General features: G+C 40.5%; 1 protein-coding gene across 8 annotated transcripts in view; it reads left to right on the top strand.

Annotated features, from left to right (window-relative positions):
• LARS2 (leucyl-tRNA synthetase 2, mitochondrial) overlaps positions 1–26,776 on the top strand; it is a 336,746-nt gene that overhangs the window by 190,947 nt on the left and 119,023 nt on the right. For all 8 annotated transcript variants that reach the window (XM_060307180.2, XM_060307179.1, XM_060307178.2 and 5 more), the window contains 2 exons: positions 18,267–18,374; positions 19,566–19,725. In XM_060307180.2, coding sequence (XP_060163163.1) covers positions 18,267–18,374; positions 19,566–19,725 — 268 coding nt within the window. The remainder of the gene's footprint in view (positions 1–18,266; positions 18,375–19,565; positions 19,726–26,776) is intronic.

Genomic DNA, 26,776 nt, shown 5'->3' with positions numbered 1-26,776 from the left:
TCTAGGGCCGCCTTATTTCCTCACCCCAGAGTTCTTGCCCACACCCTGTCCCTCCCATCAGGGAACTGAAGACAGCCCTGCCTGCACACCCACTCCAGAGTGTGTGAGAATGAACGAGAACTTCTGAAGGAAGGAGACACACAGTCTCCAGCTTGGCACACATACTCTGCAAGCCGGAAGGTTTCCTTTTTTTTTGTTTGTTTCAAGATGGAATGATTGCAAGGGGAAAATGGGAGAAATACATTAATAATATATTTCTTATTGTGTATTGACAATGAAATAAATTATAAATTTGATTAGGAAAAAAAATGAACAAAGTAAACATTATGTCTTGCTCTTAAACCCTCAGTAGCCTTTCTGAGCTCCCAGCCAGGTCCTTTAGGAGCGTAAAGGCCACCTTCTTTCTCAAGGTGTTAGCCTGGACTCCGTGGGAGGAAAAAGATTGATTAGCACCTTGTTGGGGGCAGTCCCTGGTTGTGCTCAGGAGCGCTAGTGAGTGTCACCAACGAACTCCTTTAACTTAGGGAGTCATCTGAATTTTAACACTAGAAGAAACCCGAGAGAACATTGTGCAGGCTCCCCGACATTAGGCTCAGTCTCCTGTGTTTTCTAATCACTGTCCTGATCTGAAAAACATAAAAGCCGACAAAAAAAAAACCCCTCATGGGGCTTCCCTGGTGGCGCAGTGGTTGAGAGGCCACCTGCCGATGCAGGGGACACGGGTTCGTGGCCTGGTCCGGGAAGATCCCACATGCCACGGAGCGGCTGAGCCCGTGAGCCATGGCCGCTGAGCCTGTGCGTCCGGAGCCTGTGCTCCGCAACGGGAGAGGCCACAACAGAGAGAGGCCCACGTACTGCAAAAAAAAAAAAAAAAACAACCCTCGTGCCTGCCTTTACTGCTGTCGGAAATTACGAAGTCAATATGGTGTCTAAAAACGAAGGGATAAGGTGTTGCTTTATTTTAAGTAGGCCACATCCTGCCCTCCTCCTGCTCCCCAGGGGGGCTGATGGCCAGCTTGAGATGTCCCTGAAAATTACCGCCTGATCCCATTCCTCATTTTATAACTCAGGCCCCCAAGGCTAGGAAAGCCAGGACCCAACCTGAGTCTCCCAAGCCCTAGGCCTGTGTTTCGTCCGCCTGCTCTTGAGCACTAGTTCCCAAGCAACCAAGTATTTCCGACAACCACATGCAGAGGGCAGACAGTCGGAGGGTGAGTGTTGCAGGAAGCCAACTAATGCAAGTTAGGAAATGTTATAGGTACAGGGAGAGGGCACAAATGGCCAGATAACGGAAAGTACAGTGATTAGAGGTTTTCTAGTTTGTTCTTGATGGAGTTGGCTTGTTGACCTCAGAACTGGAGCAGTGTCATGTTTTATGTCATTATTCTCTAATCCAGGGCCCTTTCCTTACCCCAGGGCATTCTAAACCCAGCTGCCTGGAGAACAGTGAGACTGATCCAGTGGCTTCCACTGCTATTAAGGAAGCGAACAGACATTAGCAGATACATACATATCCATATTATATTGTTCCGTTTTGTTTTTCAAAATGTGTTTTCTTATAGAAAGTGACCATTTTCCACAGTATCTTTCCATTTCTCTATTTATTTTGCTTACTATTCCAGGGTGGCTGATTCTGAGTGTCAGAATTGCTTAAAAAAGAGATTTAATCCTTTCTAGAGCTGTAGTAAGTTGTGAACTCTGGTAAAATGCAAACTCTAGTCATTTAAAAACAGTATATTAGCAGCATAATTTTAACTGTGTAAAAGCATATGCACAAGTACACACACTCATACTATGTTTTATCAGTTCTAACACACGATTGGTTTTAAATTTTATGCTCCACTGAGAATGAAAAATGCTCAATCAAAGGCACCATTGATTGTAAGACATGTCTCAATTTCAGAATTTGTGGGGAAAATATGCATCTCAGTATCACTGGAAGATGGGATATAAATAGGATGGAAGGATATAGAACAAATATTAATAGTGATCTCCCTGGATGCTTAAGTTGATTTTGGGTAACTGTAATTTTTTTCCCCATCCTTTTCTGTCTTTTCCAAATTTTCCATAATGGTTATTGTTATTTTGATAATCATAAAACAAAACAGCCTGATAGCAGGGTTATATCAGCATTTATTTACACATCTTCTTTAGACCTGAGTGTCTTGGAAAGGGATGGTCTTATGTTCTTGCAAGTTTTAAGTTTATAAGCAAGCTTCCAAATCGAAGGCATTTGAGCAGAATGTCCCCTGGGACTGCTGTCCCCATTTTGTTTTTCTTAATTAGACCAATAAAAGCTCTTATTATTGCTCCCAAAACTCCCCTTTCTCGGAACAAAAGCACCTTTTCAGGCATGGGTAGCCTAGTGCCACAGATTGGGCTGAGTACCATGTTCTGTTTGCAGGATAGTGATTTAATTTCTCCCTCCCCCTAAGAGGTACAGTTACAGCCTCTCTCTTGTACTGTGGAGACAGGGGCAGTGAGGTGATGTGGGTGGCCTCTGGGAACCAGAAGCTGTCTCATCAGACAGGTGGCTCTGTCACTGAGAGAGTTTGTCCTCTGTCATCTGCACTCTTAGGTTTTCAGAACCTATAGTCACCATCTCTTAGAAGTTAGTGGAATTTAAATCATTTTGCTGCTGAAAAAGTGGGTTACCTGAGACAGAGGGAAAAAACAAAAAGGCTGGTGTGTGGCCTGAGTTGATACATGAGTAAGTTGATATATGAGTTGATACATGGCTGCCACTGTAGCTTCCTGGTTTCCTTCACCACATCCTTTCCCACAGAGCATGCACACCGGGACATCCATGCTGGTCATACCCAGAAAGCACTTCCTTCTTTCCAGCTATTCGGAAGCTATTTAATAGCACTTGGTTTGTTCCTCCTTTTCACATGGCTCTGAGATACACCCTTGATGTAAGCATGGGCTGCTTGGTGCCTCTTTTCCTTTTGCCTCTGCAGTCCCATGACCCATACATTGTTGGCAAGTCATACATCATTTGCAGAGTGCCTTGCTTAGAACTGATTATTTCCCTTCTGGGTTAATAGCACCTTCACTGGAATTGAGACCCTTGGATAGCACAACTGAATTTGTAAATAAATGTTTTACATTGAGATGCCACAACAAATGGATTTTGCTAGAAATGCATATTATTTTGCAGAAGAGAGATTAAAGTAGAACCATCAGAGAGAGAGAGGTAAACAAGGTAAACATCATGCCAGAGCTTTTTAATGTGTTTATAATCTTCATGCACAACTTCATGCCAGAGCCAAAGCAGAAGAGGGAGACTAGGACGTGAGAGAGTTTATTCCTCTAGAATATTCCAGAGGGGACATCTAGATTTTTTAAACATCTTACTGCCTCCAGAATTGACTTTCCTTTATTACAACTCAAATATATACTGTGTCTTTGGAGTAATTGCACTGAAATGATTCCAGAAACAAAAAGAATAAAGAAATCTTGGCAACAATAATAAGTTTTAGAAAAAATACAGACAAATTATCGTTCAAAAATAATTGCTGGGCTTCCCTGGTGGCGCAGTGGTTGAGAGTCCACCTGCCGATGCAGGGGACACGGGTTCGTGCCCCGGTCCAGGAAGATCCCACGTGCCGTGGAGCGGCTGCGCCCGTGAGCCATGGCCGCTGAGCCTGCACGTCCGGAGCCTGTGCTCCACAACAGGAGAGGCCACAACTGTGAGAGGACCGCGTACCGCAAAAAAAAAAAAAAAAAAAAAAAATTGCTAATCAAATCATACTGATTCAGAAGAAGGCTAAGTGTTAAGCTTTTTAAAAATTGTCCATTTTAATTAAATCTCATTAAATCCTGTCTCAAATCTGTAACCAGCTCTCAAGGTTCCAGTTTCTCGACTTGCCCCTTAGTAGCTAATAAATCCACTTGTTTTAAAAGGTCTATATTTCTCAGTTTGCCTAAACTTTTTTTTTTTTTTTTTTACCAAGGTCTTTAAAATGTGTCATGTTTTTAAAACCACGTCTTCTAGAATTCTTATTTACAGTCCTGTTGCACCTTGTTCTTCCTGCTTTAGCTCACATCCTGTCTTCTCTTGGGAAGTATGGATTTATTCCTGGCATTATTTCTGCTTCTTTGAAGAAACAGTCAGATTAGCCATGTTATATCTAATCCTCTTTTTATCCCCAGCTTTGTAGTTTTCATCTTCCTCTTTCTTATTCCTGATTCTATTTTGTATTACTAAAGCCTTTTCAGTTGGATGTTTGCTTCAGCCCATCTCCTGGTGGTACATGCTCTTAAACACAGGCTCACACTGAGACTCATTCCTGTACAGTGTTGTTTCAACTTCTGAAGGCATCTTCATTCACGCACTGTACCTATGGAGCAACAGTGGCCATCTTTTCAGACTTATCCTAGTGAAATGATTATAATAGGTCCCCCCAATCCTAACCATAGTACTTCTATATATGCTAAATAATAACCACAGGGAAACTTTACAATTTGACTTCAGCTGAGTATTAAATACAATAATTATTTGTAAAAATTGAATGAGGAGCCCATTCACGTTGTTCATTTCTAGGTTTTGCATATGGAAGAAGTTGTCTCTTTTTTTAGTTTACAGAAAGATGCCTGAAAACTGAGCATGATGGCCCCAGAAAAATCAGATCTGGTGAATTCATTATTTGGGGTCTGCTGTTGACTTGGTCGAGTGAGCCATTTTTTCATTAATTAAGTGAAGGGAGTTGAATAATTAATGGTTTCCAAGTTGTGCCCAAGCCTTGGGAGTTGATGTAGAGGGGTTAGAGGAGAGAGCAGGGCATCTCCTAGAATAGTTCAGCTTTCAACTCCTAGATAGTGGGTTCCCTCAGATTTTATTTGAAAAGGGATTTCATAGCACTTTAATAAAGAGTCTCAAAACCTGGTACTTCCCCAAGTTTTTGGATTCTATGAGCCAGTAAGATTTCTATAAATTGAGGTTGGCCAGAGTGGGTAAGGGAGGCACTGCCAACTGGCAAACGTAAGGACTTGAGATGAATACCATCTACTGTCACTGTAATTGCAAAACACCACAAAAAGGATATAATCTCAACAAAAACCCCAAACAAACAAACAAACAAATGAAAACAGTTCTTTGCATTGAACAACTGTAGCACTGTAAATGCTCACCAGGCTCTTCTTGTTCTGGTGGAGACTTGGTGGGGCTGGCCCTGGGCTGAGGGGGGCTTGTTGGAAGCTGTTGGGCAGGTGCTTTCTGGAGCCCTGTTCTTCAAAATTCAGTCGTGAATAATGAGTTTATTTTATAGTGGGGACTAAAAAGGGCTTGCTGGGTTATTCTCAAGAGTTTGGTTTCGTTTTTTCTTTTTCATTTCTTTTGATTTTTAAAAAATATTCATAGATTTGGTAAGGTTTTAAGCAGGTGGACTTTTTTCCCTGCCGCAATTAGCATATCAAAACATTCACATTTCATTCTATTTGAATCTTCTGTCCTCATCGAGATCTGAATATTTTAAGCAAAGCACCTCCATAGGAAGTATTCCAGCTTTGACTGTTCAATCTAGAAGAAAAACACAATGAGAGGGTTTGTAAACTGTGTGGCTCAGTAATGCAGGGGAAGGAGAGGGGCGTAAAGTGTGTCAGAAATGGACCCCATCAGCTCCGAATTTTCTGTGGCAGGAAAGGATGGAGTGGGAGTTGGGGCTAACCTTCAGATCATATAACGTGGGTTTTATCTGATGGAAAGACATCAGATCCCGTGATACCACACATAGGTTTGCTTGGAAGTTAAATGGAATCTCACTAATCCTTGGAGAGGAAAAGCCGAGGGTCATTCTGAGTTCATAATGCCCTAGTTACATGCTTGTTGGCATTTAAGACCCCTTAAATCGCTGCATAAATTGAAAAGCTTTCTAAAATATGTAATTGTGTCAGAAGATTGAGTAATAGTTTATTAGCATTATGTTTTATTTTTCTAATATTAATTAATATATTCAAGATTTTACACTTTTGCTACAATGATATCAGACAGTATAGTTTCAGCTAATATAGATACACATCAGGATGTTGAACTTTTTTTTTTTTTTTTTGCGGTACGCGGGCCTCTCACTGTTGTGGCCTCTCCCGTTGCAGAGCACAGGCTCCAGACGTGCAGGCTCAGCGGCCATGGCTCAGGGGCCCAGCCGCTCCGCGGCACGTGGGATCCTCCCAGACCGGGGCACGAACCCGCGTCCCCTGCATCGGCAGGCAGACTCCCAACCACTGCGCCACCAGGGAAGCCCAGGATGTTGAAACTTTTAAAATCCATTATTAGTTAGGAAACTTTGTTGAAACAACCTAAAGTTACTCTGGTTAACTTAAGCCAAAAAGGCATTGGTCAGGAGAGGATCAGGTTCCTCACAGTTGGATGGGAAGGCAGGAGACCCCAGGCCTAGGCAGGAATCAGGGAGAACAAGAGCACAGCTGAAATCTTGTCCTAGGAATGGTCTGGTTAAGTCATTGCTGCCATTAGTACCAGCATCTCCAGCCTCTCAGTTCTGGTGTGTTATTTAAACCAGTTGACCCTCTGCCTCTAGGTCCCCCCTCAGTGTTCCAATTGTACTGAGCCTATGATTGGTTACACTATTTGTTTAGCTTCCACAGAGGAGGAGATTGGGATGGGAAAAGCACCCTCTTTCTAGCTTCCATAGTTGGTGGTGGGGCCCTGCCACTCCATCTTGCAATTCACCTCCCTACCCCTGCCCCCAAGAAAGAAGAGACTTCAGGTGCTGGGCAGCTTAAACAATAGAAGTTCACTGTGCAACTGGGGAGAAAGGTTCTGAGGAAGATGCATTGTAGTTAAATGAGGCCTGAGGAATGAGTTTTTAGCTTCACTCCAATTAGCTAAGTGATGTTGGGCAGCTTGCTAAACCTCTGGGAGCCTTTGTGTCCTTATCTGAAGAAAGGGAATTTTGATCACAACCCAAGCCCTATGACTATAACCAGAGTCTTCTTTCCAGGAAAAAAAATAAAAATATAAATAGGATAATAGAAGCAGGCAGATCTCTAATAAGTGTCTCTTTTAACTTAGAGAATGATAAGCCAAAACTATCTGAAATATGGTTGTGGGAAAGCTGGATTTAAGGACCTCTGCTGGAGAGTAGTCATTGCATAGTAGAGTATAGGAATGCGTATGAACTTAGGAGTCAGCTACACCTTGCTGCCAGTGCTTTTTCCCTGTTCCACCCCATACTTTTGGAGTGACTTAGAGGAAATTTCTGAGACTTGTTTTCTCATCTGTGAGGTGGAGATAATACTTCTTGACTTGTCCTGTTGTGAAGATTAAATGAGGCAACATACATAAAAGTGCCTGCTACATAGGAAGTGTTCTACAAAGGTTACTTCTCCCCTCCCTAGATGCCTGGGATCTGGTTTTGTAGTACTGCTTGCTCTCTGAGACTCTCCCTTGAGTGGAGGGAATTAAATGGGAATTTGATGAGCATTTGCCCAGTTCAAGACACAGTCCTAGGCTCTAGGTCAGGCCCCTTGTGGGGTTTAAAGAAAAACAAGAGAGTTTACACTTGAATCATAGAGATCACAGGCCAACATTTCTCTATGCCATACTCTGGGAACAGTGTGGGATAAGAGTTGTGACCTATGTAATACCAAACTTAGTAGTAAGTTTTTGTTTTGTTTTTACATTTTTATTATAAAATGAAATGCAGATAACCATATAACAAATATATAGCTTCTGAATTATTTTAAAGCAGCCGCCCTTGTAGGTCAAGATAGTGGATCTTGCCAGAGCGCTCCAGAAGCCCTCTACATGCCTCATCTCAACATAAGTGCCTCCCTGGCCCCAAAGTAGCTACTATCCTAACTTTTAGATAGTCACGTCCTCACATTTCTCTATAGTTTTAGCACCTAAATGTGCCTCCCTAGAGAGTATAGTTTATTCCTACCTTCACTTTTTAAATTTGATGTCTTTCAAGTACTTTAATCTACAGGTTTCCATCTTTATCCCTTTCTTTTTCTTACAATTTATCAGTTGAAGGACCTGGGCTGTTTGGCCCATAGTTTCCTGGGTTTTGCTGATTGAACACTCATGGGGCAGTTCAACATGTCCCTGTGTTCTCTGGATTTCCTGGTACCTTTTATTACACGAAACACAATGTCTTCTACAAGGGAGCTCAGTGGCCATATTATAATTGAAGTGGATGGGAGCATGGAAACTTTGGTACATGATTCATTCATAATTGAGATACCACATGCCATCTTCTAGTGTCCATAGCAGCTGGTTTCTTTTGAAAGAATTTCTAGGAAAGCCTTATTTTAGATGAAGTTTACATTGCAGTTCTTACCAACTGACTCATTTTTATCTCTCATGCATCTTTAGGTTAGTATATCAAAGATCAAATCCCAGAAATCCCATTAACCTCTGGGTTATGCTAAAATTAGTTGTTTGACTTTTCAAGTCTGTGCTGTCAGTAACAGAAACTCTATGTTTCTAATATTTGTTTTGTAACATTCTTAAAATGTTACATGTATGTGTAGCTCTGCAATTTCATGTTCCATTTATGTCGGCCAGGAAGGGAAAATATGGAGAAACTATGGTTTATCTGAAAGATTTTGGGAATAAGCTCTTTCAATCAAGTAAATATTCTCCTTAGCTGAGTGTGTTTATAGGTACCTTTACGTATATGGTTAGTTTCCGAGGAATTCATATCCAACTAAATACATATAAACTACATATGGAATATAATTCAACTTTTCTTCAGTGAATCATGATCTTATGCTGCCTTATGGCCACCCCTATGAGTGATATTTTTAAAAATATTTATTTGGCTGCACCGGGTCTTGGTTGCAGCACCTGGGATCTTCATTGCAGCGTGTGGGATCTTTTAGTTGCAGCATGCTGGATCTAGTTCCCTGACCAGGAATCGAACCCAGGCCCCCTGCATTGGGGGCACAGAGTCTTAACTGCTGAAGCACCAAGGAAGTCCTTATGAGTGATTTTTAAACACCCCAAAAGTCACATTTAAAAATAAACCTGTATCAAATAAATAAATAAATCTGTATCAATTTTTTTTTTTTTTGGACTTTTGTAACTTTCTCTTAAAGCACAAAGTTTGCAGACTTAAAATCATGGAATTGAGTCCTCTTGAGATCCATGAGGGAGGGAAAGAGAGGGACACCAATGAAACTGAAAGGCCACCAAGGGGCCCACTGAAGAGCCAGGTTCCTGTTGGCTGTGCCGCAGGAGGACAAGGCCACCTGTCCATGGTCAGCAGTGTGTCCCCTGGGACAGGTCTATTGAAACCAGAGCCTTGGCTGACCCAGGTTATTAGAGGTAGGCTTCCTCGTCATTATCAGGGAAAAGAGAAGGGGAAAGGTTTTGGTTTCTGCATTACCTTGGCAGGAGGCCCATTTCTCATTTTTTTTTCACTTATTCAAAATACCTATTATATATCAGAAACTATAGGTGCTGAGTTTACACTGGTGAACAGAACTCTCAGGGAGCTTATAATGCAGAGGAGGAGCCAGACCATCAACAAGCAGTCAAACAGACTAGCGAAGAGATGGACCATTAGGGATGTGGGAAGAGCAAGGAGAATGATAGGGGCACCTCTTTAGATGGGGAGACTCAGCAGCCACTGTATAGAGGGTGAGGAAACGGTGTTTCAAGGCAAGAACATAGCATGTGCCAAGGCCATGAGGCAGGCTTGGTATTTTTGAGAAACTGAAAGAAGGCCACTTTTTTTTTTTAAGTTTACAATAAATTTTATTGACTTTTTTATTCTTTATACAAAAGGAACTACTTATACACTGTGTGATTGTTGCTTTAATTTTTTTTTGAATTTTATTTTATTTATTTTCTTATACAGCAGGTTCCTATTAGTTATCCATTTTATACATATTAGTGTATGCATGTCAATCCCAATCTCTCAATTCATCACACCAACACCACCACCCACCGCTGCTTTCCCCCCTTGGTGTCCATACGTTTGTTCTCTACATCTGTGTCTCAGTTTCTGCCCTGCAAACTGATTCATCTGTAAATAGTGCTGCAATGAACATTGGGGTGCATGTGTCTTCAAATTTGAATTATGGTTTTTCTCTGGGTATATGCCCAGTAGTGGGATTACTGGGTCATAAGGCAATTCTATTTTTAGTTTTTTAAGGAACCTCCATAGTGTTCTCCATAGTGGCTGTACCAATTTACATTCCCACCAACAGTGCAAGAGGGTTCCCTTTTCTCCACACCCTCTCCAGCATTTGTTCTTTGTAGATTTTCTGATGATGCCCATTCTAACTGGTGTGAGGTGATACCTCATTGTAGTTTTGATTTGCATTTCTCTAATAATTAGTGATGTTGAGCAGCTTTTCATGCGCTTCCTGGCCATCTGTATGTCCTCTTTGCAGAAATGTCTATTTAGGTCTTCTGCCCATTTTTGGATTGGGTTGTTTGATTTTTTAATATTGAGCTGCATGAGCTGTTTATATATTTTGGAGATTAATCCTTTGTCCGTTAATCTGTTTGCAAATATTTTCTCCCATTTTGAGGGTTGTCTTTTCGTCTTGTTTATGGTTTGCTTTGCTGTGCAAAAGCTTCTAAGTTTCATTAGGTCCCATTTGTTTAATTTTGTTTTTATTTCCATTACTGTAGGAGGTGGATCAAAAAAGACCTTGCTGTGATTTATGTCAAACACTGTTCTTCCTATGTTTTCCTCTAAGAGTTGTATAGTGCCTGGTCTTACATTTAGGTCTCTAATCCATTTTGAGTTTATTTTTGTGTGTGGTGTTAGGGAGTATTCTAATTTCATTCTTTTACATGTAGCTGTCCAGTTTTCCCACACCACTTATTGAAGAGACTGTCTTTTCTCCATTGTATATCCTTGCCTCCTTTGTCATAGATTAGTTGACCATAGGTGCGTGGGTTTATCTCTGGGCTTTCTATCCTGTTCCATTGATCTATATTTCTGTTTTTGTGCCAGTACCATATTGTCTTGATTACTGCAGCTTTGTAGTATAGCCTGAAGTCAGGGAGTCTGATTCCTCCAGCTCCATTTTTTTCCCTTTAGACTGCTTTGGCTATTCGGGGTCTTTTGTGTCTCCATACAAATTTTAAGATTTTTTGTTCTAGTTCTGTAAAAAATGCCATTGGTAATTTGATAGGGATTGCATTGAATCTGTAGATTGCTTTGGGTAGTATAGTCATTTTCACAATATTGATTCTTCCAATCCAAGGACATGGTATATCTCTCCATCTGTTGGTATCATCTTTAATTTTTTTCAACAGGGTCTTATAGTTTTCTGTATACAGGTCTTTTGTCTCCCTAGGTAGGTTTTTTTCCTAGGTATTTTATTCTTTTTGTTGCAGTGGTAAATGGGAGTGTTTCCTTAATTTCTCTTTCAGATTTTTCATCTTTAGTATATAGGAATGCAAGATATTTCTGTGCATTAATTTTGTATCCTGCAACTTTACCAAATTCATTGATTAGCTCTAGTAGTTTTCTGGTGGCATCTTTAGGATTCTCTATGTATAGTATCATGTCATCTGCAAACAGTGACAGTTTTACTTCTTCTTTTCCAATTTGTATTCCTTTTCTTCTCTGATTGCCATGGCTAGGACTTCCAAAACTATGCTCAATAATAGTGGCAAGAGTGGACGTCCTTGTCTTGTTCCTGATCTTAGAGGAAATGCTTTCAGTTTTTCACCATTGAGAATGATGTTTATTGTGGTCTTGTCGTATATGGCCTTTGTTATGTTGAGGTAGGTTCCGTCTATGCCTACTTTCTGGAGAGGTTTTATCCTAAATGGGTGTTGAATTTTGTCAAAAGCTTTTTCTGCATCTATTGAGATGATCGTACGGTTTTGGTTTTTTTTTTTTTTTTTTTTTTTGCGGTACATGGGCTTCTCACTGCTGTGGCCTCTCCCGTTGCGGAGCACAGGCTCCGGACGTGCAGGCTCAGTGGCCATGGCTCACTGGGCCCAGCCGCTCCGCGACATGTGTGATCTTACCGGACCGGGGCATGAACCCGTGTCCCCTGCATCAGCAGGCAGACTCTCAACCACTGCGCCACCAGGGAAGCCCAATCATATGGTTTATATTCTTCAATTTGTTAATATGGTGTATCACATTGATTGATTTGCGTATATTGAAGAATCCTTGCATCCCTGGGATAAATCCCACTTGATCATGGTGTATGATCCTTTTAATGTGTTGTTGGATTCTGTTTGCTAGTATTTTGCTGAGGATTTTTGCATCTATATTCATCAGTGACATTGGTCTGTAATTTTCTTTCTTTGTAGTATCTTTGTCTGGTTTTGGTATCAGGGTGATGGTGGCCTCATAGCATCAGTTTGGGAGTGGTCCTTCCTCTGCAATTTTTTGGAAGAGTTTGAGAGGATGGGTGTTAGCTCTTCTCTAAATGTTTGATAGAATTCACCTGTGAAGCCATCTGGTCCTGGACTTTTGTTTGTTGGAAGATTTTTAATCACAGTTTCAATTTCGTGACTTGTGATTGGTCTGTTCGTATTTTCTGTTTCTTCCTGGTTCAGTCTTAGAAGGTTATACCTTTCTAAGAATTTGTCCATTTCTTCCAGGTTGTCCATTTTATTGGCATAGAGTTGCTTGTAGTAGTCTCTTCAGATGTTTTGTATTTCTGCAGTGTCTGTTGTAACTTCTCCTTTTTCATTTCTAATTTTATTGATTTGAGTCCTCTCCCTCTTTTTCTTGATGAGTCTGGCTAATGGTTTATCAATTTTGATTATCTTCTCAAAGAACCAGCTTTTAGTTTTATTGATCTTTGCTATTGTGTTCTTTGTTTCTATTTCATTTATTTCTGCTCTGATCTTTATGATTTATTTCCTTCTGCCAACTTTGGGTTTTGTTTGTTCTTCTTTCTCTAGTTCCTTTAGGTGTAAGGTTAGATTGTTTATTTGAGATTTTTCTTGTTTCTTGAGGTAGGCTTGTATATAGCTATAAACTTCCCTCTTAGAATTGCTTTTGCTGCATCCCGTAGGTTTTGGATTGTTGTGTTTTCATTGTCATTTGTCTCTAGGTGTTTTTTGATTTCCTCTTTGATTTGTTCAGTGATCTCTTGGTTATTTAGTAACGTACTGTTTATGTTTTTGTTTTTACATTTTTATGTATTTATGTGTTTATGTTTTTACATTTTTTTCCCTGTAATTGATTTCTGATCTCAGCATTGTGTTCAGAAAAGATGCTTGATATGATTTCAATTTTCTTAAATTTACTGAGGCTTGATTTGTGACCCAAAATGTGATCTATCCTGGAGAATGTTCCGTGCACACTTGAGAAGAAAGTGTAAACTGCTGTTTTTGGATGGAATGTCCTATAAATATCAATTAAATCTATCTGGTCTATTGTGTCATTAAAGCTTGTGTTTCCTTATTAATTTTCTGTTTGGATGATCTGTCCATTGGTGTAAGTGAGGTGTTAAAGTCCCCCACTATTATTGTGTTACTGTCAATTTCCTCTTTTATAGCTGTTAGCAGTTGGCTTATGTATTAGGTGCTCCTGTGTTGGGTGCATATGTACTTATAATTGTTATGTCTTCTTCTTGGATTGATCCCTTGATCATTACGTAATGTCCTTCCTTGTCTCTTGTAACATTCTTTATTTTATCTGATATGAGTATTGCTACTCCAGCTTTCTTTTGATTTCCATTTGCATGGAGTATCTATTTCCATCCCCTCACTTTCAGTCTGAATGTTTCCCTTGGTCTGAAGTGGGTCTCTTGTAGACAGCATATATACGGGTCTTGTTTTTGTATCCATTCAGCAAGCCTGTGTCTTTTGGTTGGAGCATTTAATCCATTCACGTTTAAGGTAATTATCGATATGTGTTTTCATATTTCCATTTTCTTAATTGTTTTGGGTTTGTTTTTATAGGTTCTTTTCTTCTCTTGTGTTTCCCACTTAAAGAAGTTCCTTTAGCATTTGTTGTAGAGCTGGTTTGGTGGTGTGGAATTCTCTTAGCTTTTGCTTGTCTGTAAAGCTTTTGATTTCTCTGTCTAATCTGAATGAGACTCCTGCCGGGTAGAGTAATCTTGGTTATAGTTTCTTCCCTTTCATCACTTTAAGTATATCCTGCCACTCCTTTCTGGGCTGCAGAGTTTCCACTGAAAAATCAGCTGATAACCTTATGGGGATTCCTTTGTATGTTATGTTTTGTTTTTCCCTTGCTGCTTTCAATAATTTTTATTTGTCTTTAATTTTTGCCAGTTTGATTACTATGTGTCTCGGCGTGTTTCTCCTTGGGTTTATCCTGTATGGGACTCTCTGCACTTCCTGGACTTAGACGGCTATTTCCTTTCCCATGTTAGGGAAGGTTTCAACTATAATCTCTTCAAATATTTCCTCTGGTCCTTTCTCTCTCTATTCTCCTTTTGGGACCTCCATAATGCGAATGTTGTTATGTTAAATGTTGTCCCAGAGGTCTCTTAGGCTATCTTCATTTCTTTTCATCCTTTTTTCTTTATTCTGTTCCACAGCAGTGAATTCCACCATTCTGTGTTCCATGTCCCTTATCCGTTCTTCTGCCTCAGTTATTCTGCTGTCAATTCCTTCTAGTGTATTTTTCATTTCAGTTATTGTGTTGTTCATCTCTATTTGTTTGTTCTTTAATTCTTCCAGATCTTTGTTAAACTTTTCTTTCATCTTCTCAATCTTTGCCTCCATTTTTTTTGCCAGGTCCTGGATCATGTTCACTATCATTATTGTGAATTCTTTTTCTGGAAGGTTTCCTATCTCCACTTCATTTAGTTGTTTTTCTGGGGTTTTATCTTGTTCCTTCATCTAGTACATAGCCCTCTGCCTTTTCATCTTGTCTATCTTTCTGTGAATGTGGTTTTTGTTCCACAGGCTGCAGGACTGTAGTTCTTCTTGCTCCTGCTGTCTACCCTCTGGTGGATGAGGCTATCTAAGAGGCTTGTGCAAGTTTCCTGATGGGAGGGACTGGTGGTGGGTAGAGCTAGCTGTTGCTTTGGTGGGCTGAGCTCAGTAAAACATAAATTCACTTGTCTGCTGATGGATGGGGCTGGGTTCCCTCCCTGTTGGTTGTTTAGCCTGAGGTGACCCAACACTGAAGCCTACCCGGTCTCTTTGGTGGGGCTAATGGCAGACTCTGGGAAGGCTCATGCCAACGAGTACTTCCCAGAACTTCTGCTGCCAGTGTCTCCACGGTGAGCCACAGTCATCCCCTGCCTGTGAGACCCTCCAACACTAGCAGGTAGGTCTGGTTCAGTCTCTTATGGGGTCACTGCTCCTTCCACTTGGTCCCAGTGAGCACACTACTTTGTGTGTGCCCTCCAAGAGTGGAGTCTCTTTTTCCCCCAGTCCTGTCAAAGTCCTGCAATCGAATCCCACTAGCCTTCAAAGTCTGATTCTCTAGGAATTCTCCTTCCGTTGCCAGACCCACAGATTGGGAAGCCTGACGTGGGGCTCAGAACCTTCACTCCAGTGGGTGGACTTCTGTGGTATAAATGTTCTCTGTTTGTGAGTCACCCACCCAGCAGTTATGAAATTTGATTTTATTGTGATTGTGCCCCTTCTACCATCTCACTGTGGCTTCTCCTTTGTGTTTGGATGTGGGGTATCATTTTTGGTGAGTTCCAGTGTCTTCCCATCGATGATTGTTCAGCAGTTTGTTGTAATTCTGGTGTTCTTGCAAGAGGGAATGAGAGCACGTCCTTCTACTCCACCATCTTAAACCAATCTTGTTGCTCTGACTTTTTTTTTTTGAGGTATAGTTGATTTACAATATTATGTTAGTTTCAGGTATATAATGTAGTGATTGAAAATTTTTATAGATTATACTCCATTCATAGTTATTATAAGATACTGGCTATATTCCTTGGGCAGTACAATATATCCTTGTAGCTTATTTATTTTATACATAATAGTTTGTACCAAAAGAAAGCCACTTTAATTCAAGTAATGAACAGTCAGGAACCTGAAGCAGGACTTTTACCACATTCTCAAAAGTCAGTTTTCACTCAGGCAAATACTGAAACATAATGGTCCTTTTGGGCAACTTAGTTGACCCATAAAGCATTTTGTATATCCTATGGAAAGCCATCTCACAAGCACAGATGTTGGAATATATCTATGGCATTGACACATGTTGATCTGCTTATTTTACTTAAAACTAGCAACTCTGGTTTTCCTTGATCCTGCCCTGGGAGATTGGGCAGTACGGTTTCATCAACATCATGAATTGGCTTAAGCATAGGTCATGCTGAATTATGAAGTTTCAAAACTTACCTAAAATATTTCTGAATCTTTGTCATCAGCTATTTGGTTCTTGTGGATCTCCTTTCCAAATGACCAGATAGACTATAAAATACCCATGGTTTCTAATTAATGACATTTCCTCATAAAAAACGTTTTTATCTTTCGTGATTAATGGTCCGGAAATGGGAGAACCCTAGAATCATTTTGTTGAAGATGACCTATAAACATGAGCTGGGTAGTTGGGTCTCTGCATGAGGATTATGCCAAGTGTTACACAGCTAGGTTCCTATTGGTAGCAAAAAGGAAGGGGACCTGCCTTTACTGAGCCTTAGTGTGACGTTGCGTTAAAAGGACAGCTTGAGCTCTTCACTGAGGCTTTCCAGTGCTCTCCTTTTCCAATTTTGCACACACGTCTGGTTTCTATTTTAATATTAGTGTAACTCCGTTCCCTCTTTCCTTTGCTTTTCTCTCAAAATTGACAGCCCCATGGCAGGAAGGCTCACCCTGTTACTGACTGGTCATTGCACCCTACTGTGGGCTGGGCAGGCACTCTTTAGTTGCTTCTTTTCCCTTCCTTTCTTTTCTTTTTGGAGCTTTTCTTTCCTCACCCACCCACTTCCTATGACTTTCCTTCTCCTCTGTGGTCCACCCCCCAAATCTTTTATACCTCTCCCTACTTTTCACTCTGTTACTTTTCTTCCCTACCCTCCCACTATTTTTCTTTTCCCTTGATTCATTTCCACGACCCGTGTCCCATCTTCTTTGATGCTAATAGCATTTGGCATTGCAGTTTGATCAGTTACCCAACGAATAGCAGCAGGCTCCATGTGTGCATTATTTAAACTTCATTTTAGGGACTCTGGCACATCCTGCTTTGTGTATGCCCCAGTCTCCAATGCCTAGATGAGGTCCTTGTGTTTAGGGTTGGGGAATTAATACATTCCTGGGAATAAACAAATGAATGAACACATTGCTGGTCAACTTGATGGTGTCCATAATCCACAATTTCTGCCTCAGAAGAAATTTCTGGATCTTGAAACTTGCAGCCTCTCCCGAATAAATGAGAATGGCTGGATAGATAGATGACAAGTGTAAAAAATGCTCTGTGTTGTTTATCACATGATAGAGTAAGTCTCTGCCCTGTAGGCAAAAGAATGCAGTTAGTAAGGTCTGGGTTTTAGTCCTGGCTTGTCCTTTCCTGCAGGCTTGCATGAGAAAGCTATACGCTTTCTCAGTGTGGGTTCATTAATCTGAAAGTGAGCTACCTTACCCAGAGTGTGTGAGAAGAGATGTGTGTAAAAGCACTTTATGAATTACAAAACACTACACGAATAAAGCATCGTTATGTTGCCTGTATTAGTCATAATACAATTAGGAATTTAAAATTGGACTCTTATTATAAACATATGATTTACTTTTAAACTTATTTGTTGAAAGAATGTATCTCATCTTCAAATAAAGGGATGGCATGAGCTTGAGACCATAGAGAATAGTTTATTGAAAAGCCTCCCTTTTGTAGGATTTTAGGATTAAAATTAGGCGATGAAAATAAATGTATGCTTTTAATAGTAAATGTTACACAAATCAATGTGATGGTTTCCCTTATGCTAATTTTTATTTTTTAAATAAACTTATAATGTTCTATATATGATACAGTTGAGTTGTAGAATAGCCATACCTGTGAATGACTTATCTTAGGGTTTAAAAATTCATAAACTTGAACTTCTTTTGTTTAGGTCCCAGACTGTGGAGGAGAATGCACTAACCACATCCATCAAAGATGTTAATCATGGTCTCTCCTTGTTAATTTTCTTCTCTCTCTGAAACCTTGGCCCACTCAAAATAGAGAAGTGAGTGAAACCCATCTCACTAAATTGAGTCATGATGAGTGCATCTGTGTGACCTTTGCTGGGCCTCTCTGATTGACAAGTGAAGAAGAAAAGGGCTAAATCCTGAACCTCCTTCAGTGTCCCCAGTTCTCCCACCTTAGTGAGCCCCAGATCACTTGCTTTGTCTTAAGTAAGCTGTGTGCTTCTACCTCTCCGTTCTCTTTTCATTCCTACAGCCCATGCAGGACGCGCTGGCAGACCTTCCGGAATGGTATGGAATAAAAGGCATGCAGGCCCACTGGATCGGGGACTGTGTGGGCTGCCATTTGGACTTCACATTAAAGGTGATCGAGCAAGAGCATCTCCAGCAATTAATGCTCAGAAACCCCCTTCTGCATTTTTAGAACTCTTTGAAGAAACCAGCAACTTGAGACTCTGCAACAGTGCTATCCAGTAGAAAGATACTGAGAGTCACATATGTAATTTCAAATTTTCTAGTAGCCACATTTTTTAAAGTGCAAAGAAACAGGTGAAATTAATTTTAATAACATTTTATTTAACTCATTACATCCAAAATTTTCATTTCAAGATGTGATCACATTGTAGGCCTTTGCTTCTTCACCAGGGTGAGGGATGCGGGTCTCTGAGCCACCTGGCTACTGTATGTGGAATGTCTTCTGTATTCTCTCCCTTGCCCAATATTTTATCATGAAAGTGTCTCCACCTCCATTCCTGGACCCACCTGAAAATGAGACATCTCCGGGGGGAACACTTTCAGTCCTGCAGGTACAGGGCCATGTGGCTGTGCCTCTGAGGCCCCAGGCCTGGCTCCATAGGTGACACCTAATTGGCACTCAGCCCATAGTGTGGACTTTTAGTTCTGGGCCCCAAGCGCTTCGCACATCATTGGCACTTTGTGAGCACATTGGAATGTGTGAACAAAGGAGGATCTGGCCTCTCTGTGTGCTCTGTGTCTGTCACATAGTTGGCATTCAGTTGGTGCCTAATGTTTGACTCTTCCTTGAAAGGCATTTAACCAGCCCTAGGAGCACTCATTCTTGAGCTCAGCTCAGGCTGTCCTTTCTTTCCTATTCAAAATGGAATTAGCCTCAGTGTCTTTTTCTGGTTAGAAATTTTGATGCCTTTATTTGTAACTTAAATCCTGGAGGAAAGTATATAGCTCCTTTCTCAGGACGAATAACATTGACAGTTATTATTGATTTGTGAACAAAGGAGCCAAGAACCGGGGAAGGCATCCTTCTGAGCATGCTTTGACCCCCTTTGATTTGGGGCCCCCAAGTACGCCTGGTTATTGGCACTGCGGAGGCCTCCTGAAAGAGGAGCTGTGACCCTCTTCTCTCTTGCCCTTTCTGCCCCTGCCAGGGACCACCTCAGGTCCCCACATCCCTGTGGCTATGGTCAGAAGCTGTCACCACTATCTGGGATTGGGGAGGGGTGGGAGGAAGGGATATGGCTGGGGAGCACAGCAGCCCAGAGGGAGGATTGAGGAAATGAGTCTGCTTCCCCCCTGCCAGGTTGATGGGCAAGTCACAGGAGAAAAGCTGAGCGCCTACACGGCCACCCCCGAGGCCATTTACGGCACCGCCCACGTGGCCATCTCTCCCAGCCACAGACTCTTACATGGGCACAGCTCTCTGAAGGAAGCCTTTCGGAAGGCTCTCATCCCTGGCAAAGGTGAGTTGGCAAGTTAAGGTTAAGACGGGCATTATGCCTTATGTTTCACAGAGTTCATGGTTCTTTCACATTTGTCATCTTGTGTGATCTGTTATTCTCCTTGGCCTAACTTTTCATGTTTTGATTTTAAAACATGAGGATCAAAAAGAACTTTGAAAATGTTAAGTTACTTTGAGTTACTAGTTTGTCCGCTTCTTAAGTTTTTGTTTGAAAGCTCAACTCTTTCCCTTTAAATATAATCTAGATTTAAAGCTCTTTTCTGATAGGAATAGAATCTGGTACTTAACTTATAATTTTATCATCAAACAAAACTATACTGGCAGGGACAGGAAGGAAGCCAATGACAATTAAAGGAAACATTTCAATAACTTAATTTTAGTATCTTTAAGAATTCACACAGTGATCTGAGCAGACAAGCGAGTCCTGCTCAATACAGGTCTTAAATGAGTGGATCAAGCTGACCTAGAATTGGCATAGCAGGTGTTGGTCAGTGAGGATTGGGAAGTGCCTATGCATTAGACAGTATTCCAGGGTTGCAAGCAACAGAATCCATCTCTGGCTAACCCAGGGGAGGAGGGGAACATACTGGAAAGCCGTGGGGAAGAACCAGTCTGGAAGAGGACTTGGACCAGACAGCCATGGGGGGTTGGGCAGTAGGAACTAATAGTGTCTTGCGTACCACTGACTGAGTGAATCTGCTCTCACCTCGCCCTCAGTGCTTGGGACAGTTGGTTTGAGATTCCTGTTGCAGAGAAGGGTGTTCACTTGGTATAACTGGGGACCCTGGCCTTTTTGTTGGCCAAGGGAAGGCCAGGCACCTTCCTTGATAGACCAACAAGACTGTCATCAGTGAGGAAGGGGTAGCTTTCTGAAACTCAGAGGCTCTTCCCAGAGGAAGGGGATATGATCCTGGGCAGGCGAAAAGAACTCACCTGTCATTTAGAAGTAGATCTCCAGAGAAATGTAAAATGTCTGTAAAAATCTCAGCCTCCTTCACTTTTCATAGACTATAAACTTCAACCCAAAAGCACACCATCTGAATTATTGGAGGTCTATTTGAATTATTTGATTAATAAAATTTTTTGAATGGTGGCATAAAGTTTTTTTTTTTAATTGCTATTCTTAAAATAGTCAGAATGAAAGATTTCCTGATCACATTGGAAAGATAAACAATGTCATCCCAGCTTATCTCTGCTTAGGACTTCTAATTGTTTACTTAACAACATCAATATTCAGATCAGTTAATACTTACTGAGAGCCTGCTACATACTGAGCACTTGGGGATGCATAGATGGCCGTTCACAGTCCTGTCTTCGGGGGGCGGAGGCAGGGTCATAGCAGAGGAGACCCAGATGCATATGTAATTCACTGGCACAGGACAGATATCACTTGGTTTCATCTCTTTTGTTGTTGTATATTGAAATGGAGAAAAGACTCTTAAGATTTCAGTGTGTGCTTATAAAGTCCAGTAGCTATCTCTCTCAGTTTTATTTTCCACGTATTCAAAAGAAAGATTGGATTGTTTTCAACTATTTAGTTTAAAGGGAAAACTTGTTGTTTTTACTTTCATGAGCATTTTGAGATTCCTTGAGGGCTATGTTGGTTGAATAATATCTAAAATTGAAAAACTGAAAAATATAAACATCTGGCCTTAGATTTTTTTCCCATGGTTAATTTGGGGACACAAATTAAAATGAAGTAATAGCAATAGAGGATTAACTAGCCAATAAGTTACAAGAGATGGAGTTCCTGACATGAAAGACACTATATAAATCCAAAACATTTTCATATGTAAGAAATTAAGAAATGATTTTAGCATATGCAGAGAGCAATGTTTTCATGATCATTTGGATATCAGCAGATCTGACTTGGCCTGGTTATTTCCTTTGTTCTCCCCTCTTTTTAGTAATCTCTGAAACAATTACAAATGGAACACTACACTTGGCTCTAAATTTTCTGATTCTAATTTTCAGAATGGAAATATTCTTTTTGCAGATGTCAATTTATTCAAAGTCTCTAGATTAATTTGCATGTCAAGTCTCTGGATGTTGACATGTAGAATCAGTCATTTATAGCCAGTACAGTGCTAGAGTGTAATGCAGTTTTCCCAATGAATTAAAATTACCATATGAATATGGATTTATGCCTCCTTTGGCCTTTGAGGTCACATTTTAAACCTGAACATCTTATCACTAGTGTCATTTACCATTGCCATGTGGCTCAAATCAGGCAAGCAGCTTGGTTTTCCCTCAAATGTCCAGTTTTGAGGATAACTAATGTTAGAGCAGTAACTGCTGCAAGTCATGGCAGCACACAGTTGTGACTGAATATATCACTTGCACAAGTTTAAATTCTCAAACATGAGTTCCTGTAGTTGCTAAGTTGATTTCTGCATATTGTCTCCTGAGTTGGCACAAGATGATCAAGGTTCTGATCCCAGATCCATCCTATGACTTAAGGATGGTCATTTCACCTTTGTAAGTTGAGTTTTCTCTGCAGTGCAGGTGATGAGGCTATCGGGCAAGGTGGGGTGGAGCGCTTGGTGGGAACAGAAGGAGGCCTGAGGGGTCTGAGGAGGAGGGTGACACATGTGGACAGGGTGATGCTTGAGTCGCAGAGTAGAGGCAGGAGAGCTGGCTTACCCCATTAGTTAGGGTGAGAGATGGTGAAGACCCTAGAACAGTGGCCATCAGAATGGAGGGGCGAGAACAGCTCTGAGAAGTATTTGGAAGGCTCCTGGGACAACTCCCTGATTTCTGGCCTGGCCAACTGGGTTGCTGATGTTACTGACTAAGTGTACGGTTTTTGCTCAGCATACTATAATTGGCACAGATTCCTTTAAGAGAGCAAAAATTAAGGTCCTTCTCTATACAGTTCTTGAAATTGAGTGTATTTCCATAATCATTGGCATTGCCTCCTTTTCTCAGCTGACCGCCTCTGATCTAAGTCATGTTATGTAAGCTGTGACTTGATAGGAACTAGAAACCATAAAAAGCATCAATAGGGAAATATCATCAGAGTTCTAGAAGCGGTTCTGACATTTCCTGGAGCCTTTTCTTACATTCCTAATATTAAAATATGCAAACCCTGGGGCTTTGGAACCACACATTTCAGCTCTGAGTCACCAGTGGTCTACACAATGTATTTTTTGCCAAAAGGGTAAATGAGGTCTCCCTAATGGGTGATTTAGAAACCCTATTTTTATTGACACATTAGAGAGAAGCCCCAGAGCACTGAATAATTTATTGCTCCCTATTGTCTTGCACCATCTCCATTGATTCAGCATGGGGGTGGGACAAAGGGTAAGGAACAGAATCCTGTGGATAATAGTTTATTCTCAATCAAACTGCTCCTACTAGCATCCTTTCAGCACATGTTAATAGATAACTGTGTGGAGGAAAGCTTCCGTGCTCAGGTAACCTGGAATAAAGCAAAAATAAATAGGTTTCTTTGCTTCTGGACTTTTTAGTGCCTTCGCTGTGCTAACGTGCACTGTGACTGTCTACGAGGGGACGTCATGCAGCTCTCCTCACGCTTACTTGACCAGAGGACCCTGTTTCCACAGAGCATCCCTGGGACCTAGTTGCAAGCAGCACTGCTTTGCTGAGTTATGAACAGAGACTTTGGTCTGTTTTTCCATGGGGCGTGAAAGACCTGCCTTTTTTGCAGTGGGGGCCCTGAGAGCAGAGGGCAGCTTCTTGACTGGAATGTTTCCTTTGTAATTACTAACTATTAAGTTAGTAATCCTTTGTATCTTCTAAAGCATTTAGCTATGACTTAACCCCTGTATGAACTGCTTCAGTTACTTGGGATTTCTCCTTGGCTTCCTGCTTCATGTCACCAGCACATGACTAATGAGAAATGTGGAGAATGCTAGGCCTGGCCAAGAACTTTTTTCTAATTGAAAAACTGTCATAATAGACCTTTTATGTGGGAAAATGGAGAAAAATTCAACCCTTTAATGCAAGTACTCTACTTTTTTTTCATATTTTTCTTGTAATGACTTTATTGAGATATAATTCACATATCATAAAATTCACCCATTTAAAATGTGCAATTCAATGGTTTTTAGTATATCTACAGAGTTTTACAACCATCACCACTGTCAATTTTAGGACATTTTTATCATCCCCCAAAGAAATCCCATACCCTCTAGCAGTCACCCCCATTCCTCCTATTTCCCCCAGCCCCAGGCAGCCACTAATCTACTTTCTTTCTACATAAACTTTCCTGTTCTGGACATTTCATATAAATGGACTCATATGATATTTGTTCTTTTGTCACTGGCTTCTTTCATATAGTATAATGTTTTCAAGGTTCATCCATGTTGTAGTCAGTACTTCATTCCTTTTTATTTCAGAATATTCCATTGTATATACCAGATTTTATTTATCCATTCATCAGTTGATGGACATTTTGTTTCTTTCCACTTTCCAGCTAGCTGCTATGAACATTCGTTCAGATTTGGGCCAACCCAATATCTAGGAGTAGAGTTGTTGGGTCTTATGGTAATTCTATTTTTAACTGGTTGAGGAACAATGAGACTTTTTTAAAACAGCTGCTCTATTTTACATTCCCAGCAGCAGTACATGGGGGTTCCAGTTTCTCCACATCTTTGCCTATACTTGTTATTGTCTGTCTTTTTTTTATGGTCATGCTGGTGAGTGTGAAGCATTATCTCATTGTGGTTTTGATTTGCATTTACCTGATGGCTAATGGTATTGAGCATCTTTTCACATGCTTATTGGCCATTTATATATCTTCTTTAGAGAAACATCTGTTCAGATCATCTGCCCATTTTTTATTTAGTTGTCTTTATTATTGTAATAATTTTTTATGCTAGATACAAGTTTCTTATCAGATATATGATTTACAAAAATGTTCTCCAGTTCTGTGGGTTTTCTTTTCACTTCCTTGATGGTGTCCTTTGAAACACAGAAGTTTTAAATTTTGTTAAAGTCCAATTTATCTACTTTTTCTTTTGTTTTTGATTTTGGTGTCATATCTAAGAAACCACTGCCTAATCAAAGATCACAAAGATTTATACCTATGTTTCTTCTAAGAGTTTTATGGTTTTAGATCCTATCTTTAGGTCTTTAATCCATTTTTAAATTAAGTATAATTTTTATATATAGCAAAGATAGGAGTTCAACTTTGTTCTTTTGTATGTGTCATAAATCTTTTAAATTCGTGTTCCCGCACACACTTATCTTAAAAATCAGACTGATTCTATCTTTATTTTTTGGTTTTTACTTAATGTGATATCAGAAAATATTTCTTTTTTAGGCAGGCTTCCCAATTGTTTTTTTAATCCATACATAATATTCTGTCAACTCAGGTGTACCATAATATCCTAAATCTTCCCTATCATGTTGAACATTTGGCCTTTTTCATGTTTGGGCTATTATGGAGACAGCTCTTTGCCTCTATAGAATTACTTCCTGAGGAAACATCCCCAAGAGTGTGATTTTTTTTGGTCAAAGTTTATGAACCCTTTTCTAGTTCTGTTTGCAAGTTGCTTTAATTGGTTTCTGAAAGGGCTATATCAGTTTAGAGTGCTGTATTCAATGATATATGGCTTTCAGTGCAACTTCACAAACAGTGATGGTACCCTTCTAAAAGTTTTTCTTAACTTACCAGGTGAAAAATAATAATACTTCAAAATTACTTTAATTTCCATCTCTCTTTATAAAAATTAATTTGTGTTTTTAAAAATCTAGGTGATATATGTATATTATGTGAAATTTCAGAGGGTACTAACAACAGCAATGACAGTAGCCTCCTTACCCAACCACTTTTAATTTTGGGGGGAATTTGTTACTTAGGATATAAGTTCGATGGCTGTGACAGAGTCCTAGAAAAACAGTGACTAAAAGGACAGAAGTTTATTTCTTGCCCACGTGACATGTAGAGTGGGTATAACAAGTCTGCTTTGTGGGGTGGTTGGGGCCGAGGCTCTTTCTGTCTTCCTGCTCTGCCCCTCTAGGATGTTGCCCTTATCTGTGTGTTCCAGATTGTTCTACACTTCATCTGTGTCGCAGTAAGAAGGTGGTGGGGGAAGAAGGGCAGCTCCTTCCCTTTGAGAGCTTGACCTGCAAGTTGCTTCTACACTTAACCCCATGTCCATACCCAGTGCAAGTGAAGCTGAGCAGTGCTGCCATTAGCTACGCAGTCATGTGTCCAACTAAACATTCTATTGCTGAATCAGAAGGAGAGACAGATATGGTGTCAACTGGCAGTCTGTTCCACCGCCGTTTCTCTGGTATAGACCGCCACATGTCTGTATAATATGCCTACACTGCTGTCTCTCCATTCACCAGTTCTAGACATTACCTAGTGACTTTTATTCTCACTCCACCACGCCTCACTGTCCATCCTCCTAATAACATACCATAATTGCAGAATTTGCAAATGTATACCTATTCTTTGAGAAGGGACCATATGGAATCAGAAATCTGGCTGTCCACTTTGAGGGTGTCAGCACTTCAGCAGCTCCAGCAGCAGGTGTCTTCCAGTCATGGTACCAGGGTGCTGGTTGAACGTCATCCCTAGAGACCCATTTGCATTGCATTTTCACTCTGTCCCCACCGTAACCCTGTCCTGTGCTTCCTGACACCCAAGGTGAAGGAAGATCGGAGCTGGCTTAGATGTTTACAGAGCCTATCTTTACCTCTCTGAAAAATAAATCCTAATTCCTAGGCTTTTTTTTTTTTAAGGTTTTTCTGATGTGGACCATTTTTAAAGTCTTTATTGAATTTGTTACAATATTGCTTCTGTTTTATGTTTTGGTTTTTTGGCTGTGAGGCATGTGGGATCTTAGCTCCCCATCCAGGGATTGAACCCACACCCCCTGTGTTGGAAGGCGAAGTCTTAACCACTGAACCACCAGAGAAGTCCCCTAGGCTTATTTTAACTTTGGGGTTTGTAGAACATATTTTAGATAAATCTATATAAAGTCTTAAAACATAGCGGGTGTAAATAGTAATAGTTCATAAATTATAACTGTAGTTAATTGCTTATGTTGCAGAAGTACAAATGAACTCACTAATTG

Source organism: Globicephala melas, chromosome 11 (genome assembly GCF_963455315.2).
Source record: "Globicephala melas chromosome 11, mGloMel1.2, whole genome shotgun sequence".
Lineage (NCBI taxonomy): Eukaryota > Metazoa > Chordata > Mammalia > Artiodactyla > Delphinidae > Globicephala > Globicephala melas.
Note: the sequence above shows the minus strand (reverse complement) of the source record. Positions and strands in the feature narration are given on the sequence as shown.